At 47.4% G+C, this 20,587-nt stretch overlaps 1 protein-coding gene and 1 non-coding gene across 3 annotated transcripts in view; one reads left to right on the top strand and one right to left on the bottom strand.

Moving 5' to 3' along the window:
• The window catches only part of SLC7A8 (solute carrier family 7 member 8), a 52,653-nt gene that overhangs the window by 7,130 nt on the left and 24,936 nt on the right, over positions 1 to 20,587 (bottom strand). Inside the window, exons 5-8 of one of the 2 annotated variants that reach the window (XM_004010333.6) lie at positions 7,112 to 7,237; positions 5,363 to 5,516; positions 4,618 to 4,741; positions 2,662 to 2,765 (exon numbers count right to left, since the gene is read on the bottom strand). In XM_004010333.6, the coding sequence (XP_004010382.2) occupies positions 2,662 to 2,765; positions 4,618 to 4,741; positions 5,363 to 5,516; positions 7,112 to 7,237 (508 nt within the window). Of the gene's footprint in view, positions 1 to 2,661; positions 2,766 to 4,617; positions 4,742 to 5,362; positions 5,517 to 7,111; positions 7,238 to 20,587 lie in introns of those variants that run through there. The other variant, XM_012180978.4, reaches the window with a different exon arrangement.
• On the top strand, positions 12,475 to 12,580 carry LOC114115907 (U6 spliceosomal RNA). Its single transcript, XR_003590016.1, has one exon. It is a non-coding gene; the product is annotated as a U6 spliceosomal RNA (small nuclear RNA).

Genomic DNA, 20,587 nt, shown 5'->3' with positions numbered 1-20,587 from the left:
TACGGTTGTCTACAAACATCAAAATTCATCAGTCTGAGCACTTACGATCTGGTATGTAAATTATACCTGAAAATTTATATCCTTAAGCTACTTATTCTAATCCCAAAAAACCATCCTAAAGAAATGCATACAGTTAGTAAAAGGAGTACATACAAAGATATTGTAAAATAAAAAAGATTGAAAAAAAATAGACAAGAAACTCAAACTTTTTTTTTTTTTCTGCACTGTACCCTAGTTTATAGGCTCTTAGTTCCTTGACCGAGATTGAACATTGGGCCCTTGGCAATGAAAGCATGGAGTTCTAACCACTTAACTTCCAAGAAACTCGCCCAAAATTATTTTTTAAGTTTAAAATAATGATAATTTTTCTGTCTGAGATATTTGTAGACTCATATGCAGCTGTAAGAAACAATGTGACCTTACGTAGACTTCACCCAAAACTCTCCCATTGGTAATATACTACAAAACTATACTATAGTATCATGACTTGGATATTGATGTTTACAAATTATTTTTTAAAAGAGAGATTTTAGGGAGTTCCTTGGTGGTCCAGTGGTTAAGAATCTGCCTTCCAATGCAGGGAACACAGGTTTGATCCCTGGTTGGGGAATTAAGATCCCACATGCTGTGGGGCAACCAGCCCACACACAGCTAGAGAAGCCTGTTCGATGCAGCAAGACCCAGCACAGCCAGGATAAAAAGAGAGAGAAATTTTAACGTAGAGAGCAGCCCTTCTTCCTCTTTCCTCTCCCAAGAAAAAAGAGAATACTGTAAGCTGTTAGGAGTTATTTACATATTAGCAGAAATTAGACCACTTTTTCTTTTTTCTATGATTTTGGAGGGAAAGGATCAGCTAAGGGGTGAGAGGAAGGGGATGTGATGGGGGGGACAGAATGGCACAGAGTCAGCACGCTGGGTGGTCTGGAGAGAACTGTCACTTTGTCATTTGGGTATGGGAGAGAGTGGGGCTATCAGCAGTAGCTCCTGAGGACTGTGAGGGTTGATTATGGCCCCAAGTACCCATATGCACACCATCGTTGCCACCATCAGCAAACTCGCCCATTTCAGTTTCATGCAGCTACATGGCATCGCCTCTGCAGGGCAGCCTCATGCACCCAGCAGGGCCCCAGGCACTCTGTGGGCCTCACCATGCACATAACCAGGGTCCCACGTTCATCTCTCTCCTCCACATGCAGCCGGGACCAAGCGAGTTGACAGGTCCAACAGCACTGGCAAGTCAAGTTCACAAGAGACAATCGCTGCCCGGCGAGCCAACCACGGAGCAGACAGGACATTAAGCATGACACACACATACACACGCCCACTCCTCAGGAAGAATCATCCTCTCCCTTCCCCCAAACACAAAGGAATAAGAGAGAGAAGGAGGGGTGGGGGGAAGGAACTGGAAGGATGAGCTGAGGAGGCCTGCTGGGTGAGCTGTGCCTCTGACTCCAAGGCTGAGCGCACCGGGCCACCGCCTCTGCATGCACACACAGCCGGACTACATGCATGCAGACCGCTGCTCAGCCTGCCCGAGGGACAAACCCCACTCTAAAGCAACTGGAGCCAGTCACTCTACTCCAGTAGATCCCAGAGAGCCTCATGGGTCACTGATCTTCCACCGCTCGCCCTTGGCTGGGGCCTCCAGGTGGCCACTGCTCCTGTGTAACACGCATACGAGGTTGCTGTGGGTGAGTGCTGGAGGGTCCTGGGGTGCAGGGAACACCCACACTCCCTCTTCCCTGCCCTGCCCTCTTCCCTTCCCTGTCCTGAAAACATGACACTTGTTTGTCATTTCATGGGAACTCTGCCCTATTGTGACTGGGGGCTTGGGAAGCAGCTGAACTCAGGGGCTCACTGCTTGTGAGGACTATGTCCTTGGGGGAGGAGGGGTTTCCTAAGAACCCTGGGAGGACCCTCTGAGCCACAGCAATGGAAATCATCCATTATCTGCTGGGCTCAACCACCCATTCTGGAGACAACAAGAAGGGACATCAAAGAGGGGGCCAGATGTCCGGGTGTGTGGAGGCGGGGGCTGGGGACTCCTGGGTCCACTCACACCTTGGGCTTCCCTGAGAGTTTGGGGTGAGAGATATGGCTTTGGACAAATGTTTCCCTTTCGTTCTTCCCCAGTTGTCTCACTTCACACCCCTACCTGAGTCTCATGGTGGCCACAAAAGGTCCTCCCACAACTGCCTGTCTGTTCAACAGGGAGGAGCCTGCACCCTCAGGGCACTCAGAGATGAGCCAGTTTCACCTGCAGTCTGGACCCAGGACTTTCACGGGAGGTCAGCCCAGAGGCCCCGGGCATGGGTCCCTCCTGGTCCCTTTCAGAGTGGGGTTCCTTTCCAGCCAGCATGGCTTGTTTCTAGGCAAGTGGAAAAGGGACTCCGAGGCTGCAGGCAAGACACTGTCCTGCTGCCAAGCACACAGCCCGGGCCTCCTCAGCCCTCTGCTCCTCTGGACATGAGGTGGGAAGGCTGGTGCTTCTTGCCACCACATGTAAAGCCACACATGTCGTGCGTCACCACATGAGCAGCACAGGCTCCTCCGCCAGGCGCCCACACAGAGCCCCGTTGATGGAGACAAGCCCCCCACAAATACACAGCAATATGCACAGCAGAGGGGTCCCTGGCCCTGAAGGGCCTGGAAGGCACTCACCGGGAGGAGGTGAAGAGGGACCCATTGACTCCTCCAAATGTAGACAGGGCGACAGAAATGGGCATGATCCAGGCCATGACCCCCAAGAGTTTCTCTCCAAAAGTCTGAGAGGGAAAGCAAGAGGGTGAGTAGAGCTCACAGCCTTCTACATGCATGTCACTACTGAGAAGGCTCCCTCCCAAACCCACCCCTGCTGAGCCTCTTGGGTTAAAGTCCTGGGAAGGAGGGACAACGGAGTCCGTATCCTGGCCCCTCGTGCACCCCCAGTTCCCTTGGTGATGACTATACAGCGGGGAGTCAGTAATGTTTGGGACAAATAACGAACAAGACTCTGTGTGGTGGTGATAAAAATAATAAACATTTGTTATCCTTGCTGTATGGATAAGGAAACTGAGGCACAAAGCAACTAAGTAGTTTGCCTAAGATCACACACCCAGAAAGTGGAGGGTGAGGACCGGAAGCCAGCTGTGTGAGTCCAGGCCTCGCATACAAGGTACACTAGTGAGCCAGGCGGGCTGGGGTTCAAATCATAGCCTAGCATTTAGGAGCTATGAGATCTTGAGCAAAGTTCATAATTTTTGAGCCTCAGCTTTTCCATCTGTAAAACAGAAATAAATCTTAATTCACAGAAAGAGAAGATATTGGGCGGGGGGTGGTATGATAAGAACAAACCACTATGTAGGCTAAGAAAGAAAAGGTGGTGAAGCTATACACTAGTCTTCATGTCTTGAAAGGATATAAAATGTTGGGGAGCAGCTTTTTCCACCTTCTCTGAGCCAAGGACATACCTGAGTTACAGCATTTGCATTTATATGTAACATAGCACTTTTGGGGGAGGCGTTGTTTAGCAGAGCTGTCTTGTTGGGGAGGGTTGGATGCCTGTGAACGGACAGTGCAGGGCCTCATTCTGTATGGTCTTTGGAGATGAGACGTGTGGTTACAGTGGCGGGGTGGGGCTGTGGTCCAGGTGAAGCCACATGAGGGAACCACGTGGTTCCCAGGTCTCTCCCAGGTAACAAGGACCACAATGCCTTGGACCTGCGAGATCTCTTTCCTCAAAGAACACAAGCTGCACACGCTTTTTCCCTGATGAGGGAAGGAGTCAGGTTGTCCAGGTGTGGTTATAGAGGCAGAGGGAAATGGCATATGTTGTGCAAGATGGTGACTTTCTGAGGAGGAACCCATCTCCTTTATACAATCATCGCATATACAGTTTAAAGTGCCCTCCGTCAGGAGTTAGCTCTTCCCAGGTGGCTCAGTGGTAAAGAATCGGCTTGCCAAGGAGACTCAGGAGATGCTGGTTCAATCAACCCATTCCTGTGTTCTTATCTAGGAAGTCCCGTGGACAGGGGAGCCTGGTGGGCTGCTGTTCATAGGATTGAAAGGATCAGACACGACTTGGTGACTAAACTACCACCACAGATCAGGGGTTGGCAAACTTGTCTGTCAAGGGGAAGATAGTAAATATTTTGATTGTTCTGGACACCTGAAGATGTGGCTTCTGCCCTGAGGACTTGAGACTGCCAAACCCACAAAGTCATGGATCAGGGGAAAGTGAGTGGGACTAAACCAGTGAAGCTATGTCACCGTTCCTGATTTGAGGGCATATGAGAGTTTTTGCTTTTAAATTTTTATTGGAGTATAGTTGATTTACAATGTGGTGTTAGTTTTGAGGGCATGTAAGTTTGATTTCTATCCTTTTTTTAAGTTGAAGTATAGTTGACTTACTGTTTCAGGCAAAGTAACTCAGTGATATATATATATATATATATATATATATATATATATATGTAGCTTCCTTTTCAAATTCTTTTCCATTATAGGTTAGTACATGATATTGAATATATTTCCCTGTGCTATACAGTAGGTCCTTATTCTTTAACTATTTTAAATATAGTAGTGCATCTCTGTTAGTCCCTATTCCTAATTTATCCCTCCTTGAGTTTAATTTCTTACCACAGCGACTGCATTTGATGCCAGCAGCTCCTGGGGGGACATTGCAGTGACGTAAGCCACATTGGCAAAGACATACACAAATGTGACCAGTGGGATGGAGATGAAGATGGCCCTGGGAAGGTTCCTGTAGAGGGAGAAGGGGTGAGAGGGGGCAGGTCTGGCACCTGGGACCACTTGCCTAGTCAGGGGTTCTGGGGAGTGCCTTCTGTCTCTCTGCAGGAAGCTGAACTTGCAGACTTCTGTGATGTTCCCTCTACTTGGGGGGTGGATTTTGTCTCTATGTGGGGAGGACAGTTGAAAGGAAATAAGACAGCTTAGGCTGGAAATACACTCCACACTGTTTATCTCCACAATGCACTCCCCCCACCCCCCATAATTCCTACACCTCAAGACAAAGACCTGTCTGTTGCAAGACAGGTGAGTAAGATGCCTGGAATTCTCAGGGCATATTTCATTCTCTAAGGCAGTGGGGTTATCTCAGCATCACTTTCAGCTTGTAATCTGCTCCAGGGTAGTCACTGGATTGTTTTTCTCCGCAGGGTGAGTAACAAATGGTCTAAGTTCCTGGAAAATGAACCATTTCTTCAGGCTGAACCATTTTGAATGGTTCAAAATGAACCATTTCTCCAGGTCATGGTCAGAAGGGGGCTATCGGGAGAAGTGGGCACTAGGTTCCTGGCTCCCTCTTTCCAGTGGCAGGTGCCTTGGATATTGAAGGGGGAGGGGGAGAGCTGTTGTAACTCACTTGTAGGGATCGACAAGCTCCTCAGTCACGTAATTTAGAAAGTTCCAGCCTCCATAGGCAAAGGAGCCCTGAAGGAAAGCCAGTGCGATGAGGCCGATGTCAGGTTCTTGGAAATGATCAAATGCATTCGTTGGTTCCAGCCAGAAGTACTGTCCTGTGGACACACGGACAGGAGGCTGCTCAGAGAGACACATGTCAGAGCCCGGCAGCCCCAGGTCCCTGGTCTCCAATGAACCCCACATATTGGTGAAGAGGGGCCAAAAGTGGGCCGAGAAGTTCAGGACCCCCCAGAACATGATAATGATGAGTCCAAATAGGGGCTCAGGTCCAAAGCACAGCTCTGAATGTTCCTTTTTCAAAAGGCAAAGTTCCTTGGAAGGAAAGCCTGGAAGAGGTTACTGGGCAGGGCAGGGTAAATGGAGTTGGCTCACTACGACTCAGAGATGCAGGAGTGGAGTCACTGGCAGTCTTCTGACTACCCTCCCTCATATTCAAGTTTGTACATTTTCATAGAGAAGCAGCAAGAACAACAGACACTCAAACATAAGCTTCTGTGATGCTATTAGCTCAAGCTTGCTGTGCTTTCTTTGTCAATATCCTCCTGTCTCTTCCTAGGGTGTGTGTTTGGTCTATCTTTTCATGGAATAGATCTCCTGAAGACGGGGAATCTTCAGTGGACAGCTTTCCAATTGCCTTCTTAGCCCTCAGCACAGTATCCTGTACACACGGGGTCCTCAGGAAAGGCTGCTGACTAAGACTGTAGTGAGATATAGAGTAGCTGACCATACTTTATATCTTCACCCATAATCGAGCATTTAGACAGGAAATAATGAGATGAGAGTGATCGGGAGAAGGCAGTGAGACCGGATTAGGAGAGCCTAATATCTTTGAAAAGATAGCCCAGCGATTTCTTTAAGTCTCTACTCTTCAAAATAATACCACCTGCTAAAGAAATGAATCCAAAGGATGAAAATAATTAGGCCCATTATAGAGCTGAACCTTAACTCTGTTTTCCTGGAATCAAAATCCAGACACACCATACCACCTCCAGGGCTTGTGGGCAGGTGGGAGGTCCCCCCGTTTGTCATCTGAGTTTCTCTAGGAGGCAGTGACACTAGGCAAAGGCTAGTGCTGCCATGGGAACCATGGAAACCAAATACAGACTTGGGCTTGGAAAGGGCCAATCCAATGGGGAATGTTGGCAGGGGCCCCAGGAATGTAGAGCTCTCTCATGTGGAGCTGAGCAATTTCTGAAATGTGTAAAAATCTCCTCTGTCTCCCATTTTAAGATACAGACAAGATAAAATATAAGATACAAAGAGCCTCCCTGGAGCTGGGACAAACAGCAGTGTTTAGAAATATGGAATCTTCATCTGCCTGTGCTAGAACCATGGGGTCAGCAAGGGAGGAGAGAATTTGGCACCCCAGGGGGTGCTCAGCTCCCAACCATCCTGGGGAAATTGGTTTCTTGTCCCCTTTGTCAAGCAAGTGAATAAGAAAAGTCATTCAAGGACTTCCCTAGTTGCATTGGGAGTTAAGGCTCCCAATGCAGCGGGCCCCAGTTCAATCCCTGCTCTGGGAAAACTAGATCCCGCATGCCACAACTAAGACTTGGCACAGCCAAATGAATAAATAGTAATAACACATGCGAAAAGGATAGAATTGGGACATCTTAGGTTGTGCACACATCCAAAGACAGTGCGAGGGGGTGTGTACATGCAAGGGTTGGCACGTTCTGATGATACCCACCTTTGCAGATCTGTACAACTCCCATGATGATGATCAGGCCCAGGGCCAGGAGCTTGCCAGCTGTGAAGATGTCTTGAACCCGGGTGGCCCACCGCACACTGGAGCAGTTGACCCATGTGAGGAGCACTGCAATGACAGACCCCCAAACATATCCTCAGGGCCATGAGGAGACTACCGGATTCGTCTGGACAAAAGCAGCAACCTTCCTCAGTCCTGATGATGAGACTGTAATAGGTGAGCCAAAAATGCCACAGGCTCATCACCAGCATCTGAAACTTTGGTGGGGTTAGTAGGTGGGGTTTCAAGTGGAGACTGCGTGCCACAAATTAGAGCTTGGTCAGAACATGTCCTGCTCAGGCTTAGAAGTCAGAAGTGAGTGTGGAAGTCTGGGCACTGACTTTGGGGGAAAAAATCAGCCTCTCATCCGGGCATGAATGTGGGCTCAAGATATTGTGTGCTCAAGAGGAGCCCTAAGCAGCTGGAGAATCCTGGATGTCGTCTTCCTGAACCTGATTTTAGGGTAACAAAGTATAGAGGAATCTTCTGTTACTCAGCTTTTTCAAGTTCTGGTTTACATTTAGTAAAGTTCATTTTTTTAAGTGTACAGTTTGATGAGATTTGACAAATGTATTCAGTTGTTTAGTCACTTCGACACCCTCTGTATAGAACATTTCCAACACCCCTAAAAGTCCTTTTTTATATTGTGCTCCTTTGAGGTCAGCCCCTTTCCCTTGCCTCTGGAAACCACCAATTTAATTTCTGTCCCGAAAGTTTTGCCTTTTCCAGAATGTCACATAAATGGAATCATACAATATGCAGCCTTTTGTGTCTGGCTTATTTCTCTTAAAATGGTGGTTCTGAGGTCCATGCATGTTGCTGTATATATTAATAGTCCCTTTCTATCGTCAAGCAACATTCCACTACATGAATGTATTAGTGTTCTATTCAATAGGCAATGGACATTTGGGTGCCTCCCAGTTTGGGGCTATTATAAATAAAGCTGCTATAAGCACCTGCATAGAAGTTTTTGAGTGGATCATAGAGGTCTTTTTTTTTTTTTCATAGAGGTCTTTGAGGGGAGTTTTCATTTCTTTTAAGTAAATTTCCGGGGATGGGATTTTGGGTCATATGGTGAATGTAGTTTGACTTTATATGAAATAACCAAACTGTTTTCCAAAGTGGTTATATCACTTTGATACATCCTTGGCAGCATTTGGTATTGTCAGCTTCAAAAGTCTGACCATTTCTAAAGAGTGTGTAGTGACATTTCATTGAGGTTTTGATTTGCATTCCCCTAGAGACTAATGCTATTGAGCATGTTTTCATGTTTATTTGCCACCATCCCCATATCTTCTTTGGTGGCATGGGGGGCTAGCAGTCACAAGGATCCCATAGAAACACTAACAACATGGACCCTCCAAGGGCTGGCCGAGAGCTCAAAAGCTAAGTGATAGGATGGTTTTACTGCAACACTTCCTAAGCAACTTAGGGGAGCACAGGGGCTGTGTAACCCAGCTTCCTGATGGTTATGAAGTACTTGAGAATATGAGAAAAAAATTAAAATCCCCTTGTTTCCCCTGCCCCTGAAACAGACACCAGGATGTGCCCTCAACCTTCCAGGGCACAAGCCATACATGTAGTGAGACTCTGTCTCCTCCAGCCTCTAATCAGGCCTCTGATTTTACTTGAACAGCTGACCAAGTTCTATCAACACCTTCTCCTGAAACTGTCCTTTTACTTTCCAAGTATTTTCCAACCTTACTTGATTCTGAGAACATCTCCTCGGGGTAAGGACCTGACATGATTATCCATCTGTAACCTCCCTCCCTGTGCTGTTTCTACCTGGAAACCTCCTCATCTTTCAGGATCCAGCTCAAATGTCACCCGCACCGTGAGTCTTTATTATTTTATTTATTCCTAACAAGGTGCCTGCCAGGTAAGATGTATCAGCTGCATTTTGTAGACAAGGAACAAAGTTCACTCCTCCTTTCTACTCCCAGACCACTTTGTTAATAAGGCTGGCACTTATTTCTTTGTATTACAGTTGTCTCTTTTTTTTTTTCTGTGTCTCCTTGTAGAAGGGCAGGACTATGACTTTTTCATAATTTTAACCCCAGGGCATATCATTTGTCATTGTTGTCTGACTCTTTTTTGACCCCATAGATTGTAACCTGCCAGGCTCCTCTGTCTGTGGGATTCTCTAGGCAAGAATACTGGAGTGGGTTGCCATTTCCTTCTCCAGGGGATCTTCCCAACCCAGGGATCAAACCCAAGTCTCCTGCGTTAACAGGCAGATTCTTTATTACTGAGACACCAGGGAAGCCAGGGCATATCATTGGTGCCTGCATATAGCAGGTGCTCAACAAATACTTAATACTTGAATAAAGAAAATGCCACACTTCATCAATCCTCCAGTCTCATCTCAGTCTACACATTCTACAGTGGGCACCGATCTCCCCAGCTCTCCAGGAACCTTCTCAGTTGGTTTCACAGTATCAAAACAGCAGCAGGAAGCATAACTTCAAGGGCAGGAACTCTTGATTCCTAGTGGAGGAGCTTTTATCCAAGATGGTGTCATATGAGAATCAAAACATGTTTTCAGAGGAAGGATTTCATGTGCCCAAACCAGGAGAACATTTTGTAAATGTTCCAGATGGGCTGAGATGTCCTGATACATACACATTATCTTGCTCAATTCAGTAAGGATTTCAGGATCACATGCCTGGTAACAAGTAATTAGGCCTGTAATCTCAACTCCTCCCCAGGCCGCTAGGTACAAGGCTGGGCCCCTGGGCCCCTGGAGTTCAAGCAGATACAAACAACAATGACTAAAGGATAAAGGAGACTGATGTATGAAAGGAAGATGAGGAAACAAAACCCTTGTGACTCCAGGAGAGGTAAGGATTACAGAATGAGGAACCAGATCATGATGTCATCATGCAGAGATCATCCTTGCCAAGGGGAGGAGAGGGCAAAATGTGGTCACCTCCCCACGTGCCAGCTTAACCGGGCAGCCAGAAAGGCTTCTTCACAGTGTTCCTGGGGACATCGAGAAGTTTGAAAGAAAGGACAATTTGTCAAGTTAACTTACTGTGCATGTCTTCTGTCCTTCCTAAGCCTACCCCCCATAAGAACCCAGCCTTTAACTAATCTTTAACCTCTAGCCTTTTCAGGGATCTTTCAGACATAATAGGGACTTCCCTGGGCTTCCCTGGTGGCTCAGACACTAAAACGTCTGCCTGCAATGCGGGAGACCTGGGTTCGATCCCTTGGAGAAGGAAATGGCAACCCACTCCAGTACTTTTGCCTGGAAAATCCCATGGACAGAGGAGCCTTGTAAACTACAGTCCATGGGGTTGCAAAGAGTCGGGCACGACTGAGTGACGTCACTTCCCTGGTGGCTCAGACGGTAAAGCGTCTGCCTGCAATGCGGGAGACCAGGTTTGATCCCTGGATCTGGAAGATCCTCTGGAGAAGGAAATGGCAACCCACTCCAGTACACTTGCCTGGAAAATTCCATGGACAGAGGAGCCTTGTAGACTACAGTCCATGGGGTCGCAAATAGTCAGACACAACTGAGCGACTTCACTCACTCACTCAGACAAAATAGAGAAATCTTGAGAATAGGGTGGGGGAGATAGGCTGCCTGTGACACTAATTTCCTTGGACAATGGCTGCACACCCCCTCCACCCTGTCTGACCCTTGGCCCTACAGGCGATCACAGCATGTGACTGAGGGGAGAGAAGGTACTTTCAGTCTCCTGGTACCCCAGGTTAGCCTCCCTCACAGCAGGCTGAAACCTGAGCTTCCATCCCACGAGGAAAGGTCAGTGAGGAAAGGCAACACTTGGCAAGACCCTGCCTTCCTCAGGCATCCTGTCTCTGTCTGTCTATACCCAGAGCCCTTTCTGTTGCTGAGGGCTATGTCCTCACTCTCTTCCCAGCCAGATATTGAGTTCTGCATGCTTGAGATACAGTGACCTCAGGGAGGCCACATGTAGATGGGGACGAGGGGAAATTGCAGCTTGAGATGTGAGAGTCTCCATCCATCCATCCATCCATCCATCTACCCAACCATCATCTACAAAGAACCTTACTAGATACCCTGGTGGGGGGAATTATAAATAAGACACAAGTCCCTTCCTCTCTTTAGGAAGTTCACACTGTAAGAGGGGAGATGGCTGAGCTAAAAGATCACAAAGCAATATGATAATAGAGCTCTTCACAGAAGCTTGGCAGGCATCCACATGGAGCCCCTAGGTCAGCCCAAGGAAATCAGAGATGCTTCCTTTTTCTTTTGGCCAAGCCCCACAGCTTGTGGGATTTTAGTTTCCCCAATCAGGAATCAAACCCAGACCCTCGAAAATGAGAACTCAGAGTCCTAACCACTGGACTGCCAAGGAATTCCCCAGAGATGCTTCTTATAAGTGAGGAAGATCCTAGCATTAGAGAGAATTTTTATAATGTGGGGCTAGCTGGACAAAATAAACAGGAAGACATAAGATGGGTTCTTGTGTATTGTAATCTGACTGTGTGGAGGGTTGCTGCTTCTCTAGAGGGCCCCATGGAATCCCAGATTTCTCTGTATTTCTTGGGCACCTTCTCCTCTTTTTCTGTTGTTTCCTGACTTTTTTTAAAAAAAGACATGGTGAAAGGTTATCAAGATGAGACTTCAAGAAGATGCTGAAGTCAGGGGTTGGTTACTTAATCTGCCCCGTTCGAAAACCTTAATGTCAAGGTAATGGGAGAGAGACCAAAAAATGAGGCAGGCAAGAGGAGGGGACTCAGAACCCAGTAATCTCTTACCCTGCCCAGAACCCAGGGCCTGGTAACTGCCATGTAGGTGGGGAAGCGGGGCTCAATGCTTTCTGCCCTGAGAAAGCTGCAGGATCAGCAGAGAGGCAGAAGCCTTGTCAGACCCACGACAGTACCTGGGCCAATCTGGAACGTCCACTGTGAAGAGGATAGGTAAGCTCCTGCTCCCTAAGAGAAGGTATCCCTCACCCCAGGCCAGTTCTGATCCTCACACTGATCCCCTCACCCCAGGCCAGCCCTGATGCTCACACTCTGATCCCTGGGGAGTCACGAAGCCTCTGGTTCACTTCTCTCCATGACAAGACACCAGAACTCACTGGGCCTGTGGTGGGCAGACATACTACCTCAAAGGTATCAACTTTCTAATCTTGTGAATGTTGCCTTACAAAAGGAATTTCACAAATGTGATTAAGTATCTGCAGGTGGGGAGATGATCCTGGATTATCTGAGGGGGCCCCACCTCCTTATAACAGGGAGACAGGAAGCTCAGAGTTACAAAAAGAGATGTGATAACGGAAAACGGAAGTCAGAGACAGAGAAAGGCTTGAGTGCTCACTTTGGCAGCACACACATTAAAATTGGAATGGCCAGAGAAGATGAGCATGGCTCCTGTGCAAGGATGACAAGCAAATTCATGAAACATTCCATATTTTTATAGAAAACAAATTTATGGTTATCACAGGAGAAAGTGGGGAGAGGGATAAACTCGGATTTGGGATTAGCAGATACACAGTACTATATGTAAAATAAACAAGTTCCTATTGTATAGTCCAAGGAACTGCATTCAGTATCTTTTAATAAACTATAATGGAAAAGAATCTAAAGAAGAAAATCTATAACTAAATCATTTTGCTGTATACCAGAAACACAATACTGTAAATTAACTATATATATGTCAATTAAGAAAAAAAGAGAGAGAAGGAGAGATTTAAAGATGATATGCTTCTGGCTTTGAAGATGCAAAAGGGGCCACAAGCCTAAGAATACAGAAGCTGGGAAAGGTGAGGAAACAGTTCTCCACAGAGCCTTCAGTGGGGCCTCAGCCTTGGACACCTTGAGTTTAGGACTTCTGACCTCTAGAACTGCAAGGCGACTCATCTGTGTGGTTTTAAGCCACTAAGCTTACGGTAGTTTGTTACAGCAGTAATAGGAAATGAATGCAGGGCCAGACACCACAGAGAAAGACAAGGATGCAGGGGCAGAGCCGTCGTGAGGCAGCACACGCCAGGGCTCCAAAGGAGTGCCTGCCACAGGCCTCATAGGACACCAGTTGGAGGGAGGGGGGAGCACCGGGAGCAGGCAGCGAAAGTGAGGTCACCAATGGGCTGACCTGGTTGGCGAACTTCCATGTCACATGCACCACATGATGGCATCTCAGCTCTTCCACAGGCCCAGATGCTATAGCTGGAGGGTCACCACCTTCTCTTTCTCCCCTGGGTAATTCAATACAGTAGTAAACAGGCTCGCCCTAGGGTAACTCCAGCTGCGCATTTCCTCTCAGAAAGATGCAGGGCAAAAGACTCCTCAGAGTCCTCCTTCATCAATCCTGGCTTCTTCCCCAGCCTCCTCCATAGTCCATACAGCAACAGGCCCATGTGCACAACCCAGATGCACAGACACACAGCCCCAAGAGTTACAAACCTCTTTCGAGGCCAGTGGAGTGCTGAGATGTTCACAGATGTGAGTCCTTTGTTCTCTGTCCCCAGAGTTTGGTTGGTCTCCTAACTTTACGGACCAGAGGCTACAATCAAAGGCCATAAAAGATGTCCCAATGGAGAGTCAAGAGATGCTCAGGAGTCCAGAGTCTAAGTTCATTTTTCCCGGCAGAAGGGAAAGGGTGGCCCCACTGTGTGCTATCTTGAAGTGGACAACGCCTCCGCTCTGTGGCTTCCCCAGGCAGGGTCCACCCCAACTGACTCAGGGAGTTGAGGTGCACAAGATCCAAGGGTTACAAAAGTTGGAAGGAAAGAATAGGAACAACATTTGGGAGATAATTTTACCTTAAAATTAAATACATTATAGACTACCGGTAAAAGAAGCAATTTAAAATCAATCTCTCTAGTGCATTTTGAAACAGAACATCAGTGAATCTTTAACATAAATAAATAAATCTTCCTTCAGAAAATCCTCTAAGGATGAATTAGGGGATTGTGGGGCTGGTCTTAAGTCCCTAAGACCATCACAGAGCCAGGGCTGTGACTTTATCCCTCTTCCCCTCAGCTCTATCCAGCAACACCTTGCAGGTAGAAGACCACACGGGTTTCTGGTGTCTCTGTCAAGTACAGATCAAGCCAGTAGAGCTCAGAGCAGCTTGTGTAAGGAGTGAAATGGTAGCAGTGGGGCTGGGGTTGAGCAGGTCTGAGGAACAGAGGCAGAGATGGCTCTCTCAGAGGGACATGGCAGCCTGGGCAAACTAAGAATCAGACAATGGAGAACTTGAAGAACCCAATGGCCACGATGCCCAGTGTGGTCACTTACTCTCTGGACAAGCCAGTCAAGCTCTTTGAGCCTCCTTTCCCTATCTGTAAAATGGAAAGAAGTGTGGTCCATTTTAATGCCATGAGGATGCTCTATGACCTGTGTATGACTGTACAAAAGGTTACATGGTTATCCTTATCCTTACATTGTTCATAAGCTAAGAAACTGGAACTCAAAAAAAGGGCATGTTTTGCTCAGGATAATGCTGACAATTGGCAGTAAAGCAGAGAAGATAGGAAAGGGGACGGTTTGGAGGGTTCTGGAGCCACAGTATCACACATCAGGACCTACCCTGCAAAACTGCATTGCTTCTCCCTTCTTGCTTCTTCCTCTATCCCTGATCCTTTGCCTCAATTTCTCACGTTTCAACCTTTTTCTCAGCAGGATGCTCACCCACAAATCACCTGCTCTGGGGTCCTTCAACCCAAGCTGTCTAGAAGAGTGGGCACAAAAGTGGAGTAGGGGGCTACGGGAGTGTAAACATAAGGTCAAGGCACTGCACAAGGAGCCCAGATGTTCAAGCTTGTCCATATACCTTGGTTGGACCACCCATTCTGTACAGGAAGGACTGTCCTACAGAAAGCAAGGAATGCTGCTGCAGCTGCAGCTGCTCTACCCATCAGGCCCAGAAAAGAAGGAAACTTCCCTGTTCTTCTGCAGCCAACAGTGCACACACAGCCATTAACAACACTCTGATGGCTAGGGTGACCCTGAGATTCTGTAACAGTCTGACGCACAGTAGGTGTTAATGTGTACTGAATAGAGGATGGCTAGATGGACAAATCTATTCAGAAAATACTGAGGGTGCACAGGGCCACTGTGCTTCTCTAGAGAGTAAACATCAGGGTTTTTACATCAGGAGACAACCCCATGAAGCAGGGTGGGCAAGTACTGCTGATGCTAGACAGAGATGGGGGAGGGTACATAACATGGCTGTTTCTCCTGCCCCCTAAAACTCACAAAGCACAAGCTATCCCCACCATGACCACTGGATGACTGTCTTTAGGACCTCCTTTGCTTTTGGACACAGGATTCTGGCTCCTTGCTCAGCTGGGCAGGCAATGGGTCATTTCGTATCTTTAGCAGAGGGCTAATGAGCACTTTCTCACATGGATCCCCAAAGCACTCTCGTCCCTTTAGTCAAGCTAGCTTCTGCTCTATGAACCACACTGCTCTGGTCTGATGGGTGAAAGTCAGGAAGAAGCCATTTGGCCAGGGGTTGGGCTGACTGTTATAAAAGCAGTGCTGAGAACGACACAGTTGGGGCTCACTTATAGACAGGTCTTGGTGCTGAAGGGAGAGGCCTGTACCCTACTACCCAGAGGCGTGGTTTCAACCTCAGGGGCAGTCAGAGAGACCCAGAACCTCATCTTATATGTGGGGGAAGTAATATTCTAGCTAAGTAGTGCCAAACACAGGACTACCCCCTGGGGTCCCCGTCCCTCCAATTCCCAGTTGCTTATTCTGCCACTACACCGGCCTTTCTTGAATCACATGCACATCATTCTTCTCCTCCCATGCCTACATTCTCTCTCCCTTGCTCCTGTCAGTGGTACCCACGGCCACTAGGGGCTCTGGGTCTGTCACCTGAAGATGCTGGCCAAGCTGCTTTCTGGGCAGCAGGAAGTAAGATGCCAGTGTGAAAAAGGGAGAGACTAGGATGGCTGTTCCTCAGAAACCAGCGGTTTTGTGTTTGCCGGTCCCCCAGGGCTTCGGAAAATTACTTCCCACAAGCAGACTTTCTTTTCTGCCTTGTGTTCCCTCCTCTGATCCCTTATCAATGTCACATTACATTTCTCTCCAACTCTGGGAACTTCACTTGGATTTCTTGGTATTGCTGGCTCATTCTTTCCTCAAGAGTGAGCTAGAGGCAGCTTAGCAAGGTTTGTTTTCCTTTAGCATTTCCAGAACCTGGGCTCTCTTTGTCTTTTCAGATAAGAGAAAGCAGGCAGTAAAAACGCCCAGCGTGGCCAAAGTCCATAAAGACAGGTGGTGAAGGAGAGAGGGAAAGATCATGAGAGACACAGCGGGGATGAAAAGGAGGGGGAACAAAACACGTCATTACTAGTGAGAGAGAGACCAGGCGTGGGTGAGCAAGATTGAGAGGAGCAGAATACAGAAAGAAGGTCAGGACAGAAAAAAGAAAGATGGGATGTACTAAAGCAGGCAGCTGCAGAAAGGGAAGCTAGTGACGCCACTTGGTAGAAATCAGAACGCCTTGTTCCCCTCCAGAGCTTCAAAATAAGCACCTTTCTGGGATGGAGCTCCCTAGCCCTCTGATGTAGCGGTAAATTTCACCTGGGTCATGGGCCTGCCAGAAGCGCTGATTTCTTACCTCACCTTTTGCTGGGGCATGCAGCCTCCTGCCATGTACTGGCCTGCTCCCCAACTCCCTCCCTCTGGACCAGGAGCAAAAGGGGTAAGGTGATGCCCCTCCGACAGGTCCTCAGGGTGGTGCCCCCAGCCAGCGAGCTCAATGCCTGCCGCCATGGGTGTGGCTCCACTCCGCTCTGTGATAGGCTGGACCCGGCTCCTTAGATGGGACTGGGCACGTGTTTCTAATCTTGGAAAAGCTGCTTCGCTTGGCCTGCCTTACTTCAGCCGTTTCCAGATCCAAGGAGGTAACCAAGGCCGGCTGCCGGAAGGCACTGACAGGAGAAGAAAACACCGCAGCCCTGTTTGAGCTCTAAGGCACCCGACCCCGAGACTCGGATAAGATTCCAGCTCAGCCCACACAGGCCTGCCTATCTTTCCTCCTTACGGACCTCAGAGAGGAAATTGAGGTACCAGTAGGGAGACACAGAGCCAGCTCTCTGAAATCCTGGGCTCACCCAGAGTCAAGACATTTTCCATACGGGCTCAGGAGCTATTATAAAATCTCACGTCTCTGCCTACTTACCACAAAGGTTGGTATTATCATAGGAGTGAAGGACTGGCGAAAGACAAAAACGAGAAAAGCAAGCAATAACAACGTCAAATGCAGTTCTTTCCTATCAACAAGCTTTGATTCCAGCTCTGGTAAGGTGCATACTGGGGCTTTGAAATAGATCTTGCCTACCACGCTTACAGCACGTTTTCCCTTCTCCAGCTCTTTTCACCTTGAAGCACTGGCATCATTTTGGAAATCTCAGAAGCCCCTCTAAGGACAGATGTGCTGAGCCTGTGGCAGGGCTTCTCACCTCCAAGGACAAACAAGCAGCGGAGGAGGGGTGCACCCCTGTGCTGGAGCTTGTGGACATCCTGATTCACACAGCTCTTCCTGGACACTTCCAGCTGAGCTCCTGCCCATACTGCCCCACCCCCATCCCTTCCTTTCCTGGCTCCCTCTTACCCTTCCCTCTTATTCTTATCCCTCCCTGCCAGTTGTTGGACCTGAAGTTTCTGCTGAATCACCATCTAGTACTTAGTTGAGCCAAGAAACCCAAACACCCAGCTCAGCAGTTTACAAGAGCTGAGTAATTCTTCAGCGTTAGCTAAACATGGCTTCTGAACTGGGGTGGGGGAGAAGAGAAAAACAGAAGACACAGGGAAAGCAGGGGAGACAGAACACACTGTGCTATGCTACCTGGAGAAGCCCCGTTTAAGTCCTACCCATTAAAGAATACACAGAAGAACCATGAGAAAAAGGTCTTCATGATGCAGATAACCACAATGGTGTAGTCACTCAGCTAGAGCCAGACATACTGGAGTGTGAAGTCAAGTGGGCCTTAGGGAGAATTATATGAACAAAGATAGTGGAGGTGATGGAATTCCAGCTGAGCTACTTAAAATCCTAAAAGTTGCTGCACTCAATATGTCAGCAAATTTGGAAAACTCAGCAGTGGCCTCAGGATTGGAAAAGGTCAGTTTTCATTCCAACCCCAAAGAAGGGCAACGCCAGAGAAAGCTGAAACTATTGTACAATTGCGCTGATTTCACATGCTAGCAAGGTAATTCTCAAAATCCTTCAAGCTAGGCTTCAGCTGTACCTGAACTGAAAACTTACAAATGTACAAACTGGGTTTAGAAAAGGCAGATGAACATCTACTTCTGCTTCATTGACTACATGAAACCTTTTCATTGTGTGGATCACAACAAATTGTGGAAAATTCTTAAAAGGGATAGGAATACCAGACCACCTTACCTGTCTCCTGAGAAACCCTTATGTAGGTCAGGAAGCAACAGTTAGAACTGGACATGGAAGAACTGACTGGTTCAAAATTGGGAAAGGAGTACATCAAGGCTATATATTGTCACCCTGCTTATTTAACTTATATGCAGGTGTGTGTATGCATGCGTGCTAAGTCACCTCAGTCGTGTACAACACTTTGTGACCCTATGGACTATAGCCCACCAGGCTCCTCTGTTCATGGGATTCTCTAGGCAAGAATACTGGAGTGGGTTGCCATGGCCTCCTGCAGGAGATCTTCCCAACCCAGGGATCAAACCTGAGTCTCCTGCTGCTTCTCCATTGCAGGTGGATTCTTTACTATTGAGCCACAGAGGAAGCCCTTATATGCACGTACATCATGCAAAATGCCGGACTGAATGAATCACAAGCTGGAATCAAGATTGCCAGGAGAAATATCAAGAGCCTCAGATATGCAGATGATACCACTAATGGCAGAAGTGAAGAGGAACTAAAGAGCCTCTTAATGAGGGTGAAAAAGGAGAGTGAAAAAGCTGGCTTAAAACTCAACATTAATAAAACAAAGATCATGGCATCTGGTCCCATGACTTCATGGCAAATAGAAGGGGAAAAAGTGGAAGCTGTGACAGATTTTCTTTTTTTGGGCTCCAGAATCAATGCAGATGGGCATTGAAGCAACGAGATTAAAAGACCCTTGCTCCTGGGAAGGAAAGCTATGACAAACTTGGATAGTATTAAAAAGCAAAAATATCACTTTGCTGACAAAGGTCCATATAGTCAAAGCTATGGTTTTTCCAGTAGTCATATATGAACGTGACGGTTGGTAAAGAAGGCTGAGCACTTCGAATTGTGGTGCTGGAGAAGACTCTTGGGAGTCCCTTGGACTGAAAGATCAAACCAGTCAATCCTAAAGGAAATCAACCCTGAATATTCATTGGAAGGACTGATGCTGAAGCTGAAGCTTTGGCCACCTGATGTGAAGTGCTGACTCATTGGGAAAGACCCTGATGCTGGGAAAGATTGAAGGCAAAAGGAGAAAGGGGAGGCAGAGGATGAGATCGTTATCTAGCACCACTGACTCATCGGACAAGAATTTGAGCAAACTCCAGGAAATAGTGAAGGACCGGGGATTCTGGTGTGCTGCAGTCCACGTGGTCAAAAAGAGGTGGACGTGACTTATCAACTGAATAACAACATTACAAGACATCCCTCCTGGCCACTGGTTAGGAATCTGCCCTCCAGTGCAAGGGACACAGGTTCAATTCCTGGTCGAGGAACTAAGGTCTCACACTGTGGGGCTACTGAGCCTGAGAGCTCTAGAGCAAGTACACCGCAACTACTGAAGCCTGTGTGCTCTACAGCCCATACTCTGCAACAAGAGAAATTTGCGTACTACAATGAGAAGCTCTGGTGCACAACTAGAGAAAGCCCTCAGGCCACAATGAAGAGTTCGTGTGCCACAACCAAGACCCAGAGCAGCCAAACTGAAAATTAATAAATAAAATGAGTTCTAAAAACTCATTACTTTTCCAGCCCAGGCCTGAAAGATTAAAGCTATCTCATACCCCAATTCTCAGGGCCAAGAACAGTATCAGGCACATCATGGCCCTTGATAAATATTTGCTAAATGAACAAAGGATTGTGATTCTCATTTATATAAGGCTGCCCCAAGGTCTCAATCCCCTTCTGTTCCAGAGAAGGCTTTTGAGCAACATCCTGGATGGATTAACGCCCCGAAGGAAAACTTCCTACCAAAGACCCATTCAACATCTCAGGGATTTGGCGAGGATGTGGAAGGCAGAAATAGAACACACTGTATAAACTTCTCATCACAAATGCTGGAGACAGTTAAGAAGAAACATTTTTCATTTGAAACACTTTTAATTTTGATTTGTAGATAAACTATATTTCTCCCGCTTAGCAGTCAATCAGTCACATGGCCAGCTGACTCTGCTTCTTCCTCTTCCTTGTTTTCGTCACCTTGTAACTTTGTTTTCATTCTGGGCCACCACTTATTTGGCCTGGAAAAGTGCTCAGCCTGCCGACTTATCTCC

Source organism: Ovis aries, chromosome 7 (genome assembly GCF_016772045.2).
Source record: "Ovis aries strain OAR_USU_Benz2616 breed Rambouillet chromosome 7, ARS-UI_Ramb_v3.0, whole genome shotgun sequence".
Taxonomy (NCBI): Eukaryota; Metazoa; Chordata; class Mammalia; order Artiodactyla; family Bovidae; genus Ovis; species Ovis aries.
Note: the sequence above shows the minus strand (reverse complement) of the source record. Positions and strands in the feature narration are given on the sequence as shown.